Raw genomic sequence first — 3,917 nt, 5'->3', positions numbered from 1 at the left:
CTCCTCCCTTGGAGGGTCAGATACCCTGAGCCTATAGGCTGGTCCTGGACTTCTTCCCTGGCATAATTTATATATTACTATTAATTATTTATGGTTTTGTTACTACTTAATTATTTATGGTGCAACTGTAACAAAGACCAATTTCCCCCGGGATCAATAAAGTAAGACTATGTCTATGACATTGCTGCCACAGAGAAACCGTTACCTTAGCAGTGAAATATCACAGAGAGACCATTACATCAGCAGTGAAACCTTGCAGCGCGTTACATCAGGTATTCAAGATGACCAGTAACACAAACGTAATGGCCAGGGCCCGTGGTAATCTCGATATATCGACTCTGGTACAGGTTGTGGACACGTGATTGACCAGCTTGAAAACATATCAAGGAGAGTGTACTTCGAAAAAGAGGGCTTTTATCTGCATGAGGAGAATGATGGAGTATATCGACATTGAGCTGCTCTTGTGCGCAGAAATGAAATCATAAACTGTGAACAGATGCATCATTGTGTTCCTGTACTGTACCGTTCTATGTTCTGCGTGCCCTGTTCTCCCTCAATGTGCCGACGAATGCGAAGAGGGGTCGGAAATGCGTGGAGTTTACAAGGCATTTAGGGCCTGATCCTGCGCTGTACGGTTCTGTGCTCTGCGCACCTTGCTCCCCCTCAATGCGCTGAGGAATGGTTTCAGCCGCAGGAAGAGTATGCAAGAGCACTGTGTCTCGGTAGGGGGAAAGATAAGAAACCCGTTTTAGTTACAACGAGATGCATTAACCACTGCGGCAAAGAAACAGGCCCTTCGGGCAGTCCTACTCCAATTCCGAATCCAGTTCCGTTTCCCGACGAATGTATCCTCCCGCTGTGGGTCGAGACGCAAACGGTTCGGACCAATGCTTGTGGACATACCTAGCGCTCGCTGTGACGTGACGCTCACTGGTCGGGTTTGATCTGCCCGAGGCTCCGGTTGTAAAAAGCTCTGCGGGGAGATCTGTAGGAGTTTTTGTGTTGGCGCCCAGTATCTCTACAACGCTGTGCGCCATCACTAGTAGCGCAGAAATAGGTCGCCGCGTCCGCGGCCTTCACGCTCTCGACCTGGAGGGTGGACTGCTTATTCTCCTTTGCCCTGGTGATGACGAACCCGCTCTTGAAGCTCTCCTCCATCCGGGCTTCGCTGTTGAGGTAGACGGACCCGATCAACGCCAGCCCGCCGGTGGACGGTTGGCGGTACCAGAGCATATTGTTACGGAGCTGCCCCTTCTGAAGGCACTTCATCTCGGTCGGCGCCCCTTGGAGGACGCTGAGAGATCCGGGCCACTGGTGGATCTCATCAGCCCGGCAAACACCTGCAAAGAGAGAAGGGATAGGGGTTGGGGGAAAAAAAAAGAGACGGGCGAGGATGGTTTACGCTCGATATACCTACACGCGCGGAGGCTTGGCGTACTCACGTACAGAGAGCCAGAGAGAGGACAGCCGCCGAGAGGGAGCGCCGGAGCATCGCTGCCGCCGAGCCGAGCCGCCGCCTGCGTCTCGGCAGGCGATGTAAAAGGGAGGGAGGTGATATCGGAAGCGGAGGGGAGTGGTTACGGTCTATCCAACCCGCCCCGTTCCGCTTAAGAAAGAGGCGGGAGACATTCCCCCAGGTGCAGTCGAGCGGCCGCTTCAGGGAAGCCGCGATCATGGTTCGAACCTGACCTCTGCCGCTGTTTGTGTGTGGAGATGCTGCATTCCGCTTGTAGCCGCGGGGGCTTCCAATCTACGAACACAGTAGTCCGTTCTGCATTCTCTTTTGCATTATTTATTATTTATTGCTACTTATTTGTATCTACATTCGCACGGTTTGTTTACAGATTTTAGTGTTTACAGTTCGCAGTTGCTTTCATATAGATTTGCCAAGTACGCCGGCAGAAAAAGAATCTCAACATTTAACTTTAAACCCCTTTGAATTCCCGGATTAGATCCCAGCATGTATCCCACTCCCGGAGGGGATCTGTTTTACTCTGTAAAACCCCCCCAATCCCCAGGATAGGTACCAGTCTGTCACGCACATCCGGGATCTGTTATTCTTTAACTAAACCTCTGACATCTCTGTGCTGAAGTGGTTCAAAAGGACGCTGCCCACATTTATTTTTTTTTATTTTGCGTTGTCATACTCTGTCAGAGCCTCGGTGACCACTTTTCAAGTGGTTGTCTTGGAGGAAATATTCTGTGAGTCTGTGAGTGGTCCCCCACGTCCTTCTCAGAGCGCCGAATTTTTTTTTTTTGAGCGCTCGACACTTAACCCGGCACGATGGAAAGCGTGCCCGGGAGCGGCCCCGACTGGGTTCGAACTCGGGAACCTTGGCTCCGGAGTCCGGCGCTGATGTCATTGCGCCACCAGCCGGCCTGCCCACATTGGAGGTAGGTAGGGACTATAAGGAGAGGTGTGACCAGCTTCCGTTAATGCCGCTGCTGGCGGTGGTGGTGGTAGGGGAGGGGAGGGTCTATGGCAGGAAAACGTTTGTCTCAAAAGGATACGAGGGAAACGCCGGAAGATGATTTACGCAGTTCTGGTGGATGATTCTGGTCTGTTACAGCTTAGGAACCAGGATAGACAGACGGCTAGACAGATAGACAGATAGACAGATAGATAGGTAGCGGTACAGAACCTCTAAAAGATATTCACCCACCCTCCCCCGCCCTTGGAAGTTTTCATGTTTTATTGTTCCACAACATTGAATCCCAGTGGATTTAATTTGCGGCTTTTTTTTCCCGAAACTGAGCAACAGAAAAAAAAGTGATCGAAATTAATTACAAATATAAAGCACTAAATTATTGATTGCGTTAAGTATTCACCCCCTCCTCCTTTGATATGGCGCACCAGATCGTCACTGGTGCAGTCACTTGCTGCATATAATTAGCTAAAAGGAGATCAGCGTGTGCAGTCAGCCTGTTTCAATTGTCTGTAGCAAAAATACAGCTGCATTTTGGAAGGTCGAACTTCGGGTGTGTCAGTATCCTGGCAAACAACTACACCATGAAGACTAAAGAACACTCCAAGCCGCTCCGCGAGAAGTTTGTTGGAAAGCACAAGTCAGGAGATGGACACGAGAACATGTCCAGGTCACTGAACATCCCCTGGAGTACGGTTAAGTCAATCATCAAGAAATGGAACGAATATGGCACAGGTGTAAGTTTGCCCAGAGCAGGCTGTCCTCAAAAACTGAGTGACCGTGCAAGAAGGGGACGGGTGAGGGAGGCCACTAAGAGACCTAAGACAAAGCCACTGTTGAAAAAAAAAACGCACATGAAATCTCCGGTAGATCACGCCAGAGGGATGTGGGAGGCTCCGAAGTCAGCTGGATGAAGGTTCTACTTTCTGATGCAACCGAAATTGAGCTTTCATGGCTGTCAGACTCGACGCCATGCTTGGCGTAATCCAAACAGCGCACATCATCAAAAACACACCGTCCCTACCGTGAGGCATGGTGGTGGCGGCATCGCGCTGTGGGGATGCTTCACTGCAGCAGGCCCTGGAAGGCTGGTGACGGTAGAGGGTAAAATGAATGCAACAAAATACAGGAAAATCCTGGAGGAAAACCTGATCCAGTCTGCAAGTGAACTGCGACTCCAGAGAAGATTTGTTTTCGAGGAAGGCAAAGGCCCCAAATACGAAGCCAAAGCTACACAGGAATAGCTTGAAAACAATAAAGTTAATGCCCTGGACTGACCAAGTCAGAGTCCAAACCTCAATCCAATTGAGAGTTAGTGGCTGGAATTGAAAAGGGCCGTTCACCCACGATCCCCATGCAATCTGACAGAGCTTAAGCAGTTTTGTAAAGAAGAATAGGGGAAGAATTGCAGTGTCCAGATGTGCAAAGCTGGTAGAGACCTATCCACACAGACTCAAGGCTGTAATTGCTCCCAAAGGTGCATCTTCTAAG

The 3,917-nt window shown here is 50.0% G+C and overlaps 1 protein-coding gene across 1 annotated transcript; it reads right to left on the bottom strand.

Annotated features, from left to right (window-relative positions):
• Window positions 1-927: 927 nt before the first annotated feature.
• Window positions 928-1,675, bottom strand: LOC140208104 (uncharacterized). The gene is made up of 2 exons (XM_072276602.1): window positions 1,447-1,675; window positions 928-1,340 (listed from the first exon to the last, which is right to left on the bottom strand). Exons 1-2 carry the CDS (start codon window positions 1,673-1,675, stop codon window positions 928-930), a joined length of 642 nt encoding a protein of 213 aa, XP_072132703.1.
• Between the last annotated feature and the right edge of the window lie 2,242 nt (window positions 1,676-3,917).

This window comes from Mobula birostris, chromosome 13 (genome assembly GCF_030028105.1).
Source record: "Mobula birostris isolate sMobBir1 chromosome 13, sMobBir1.hap1, whole genome shotgun sequence".
NCBI classification, from domain to species: domain Eukaryota; kingdom Metazoa; phylum Chordata; class Chondrichthyes; order Myliobatiformes; family Myliobatidae; genus Mobula; species Mobula birostris.
This window is presented reverse-complemented; position numbering and strand designations above follow the sequence as displayed.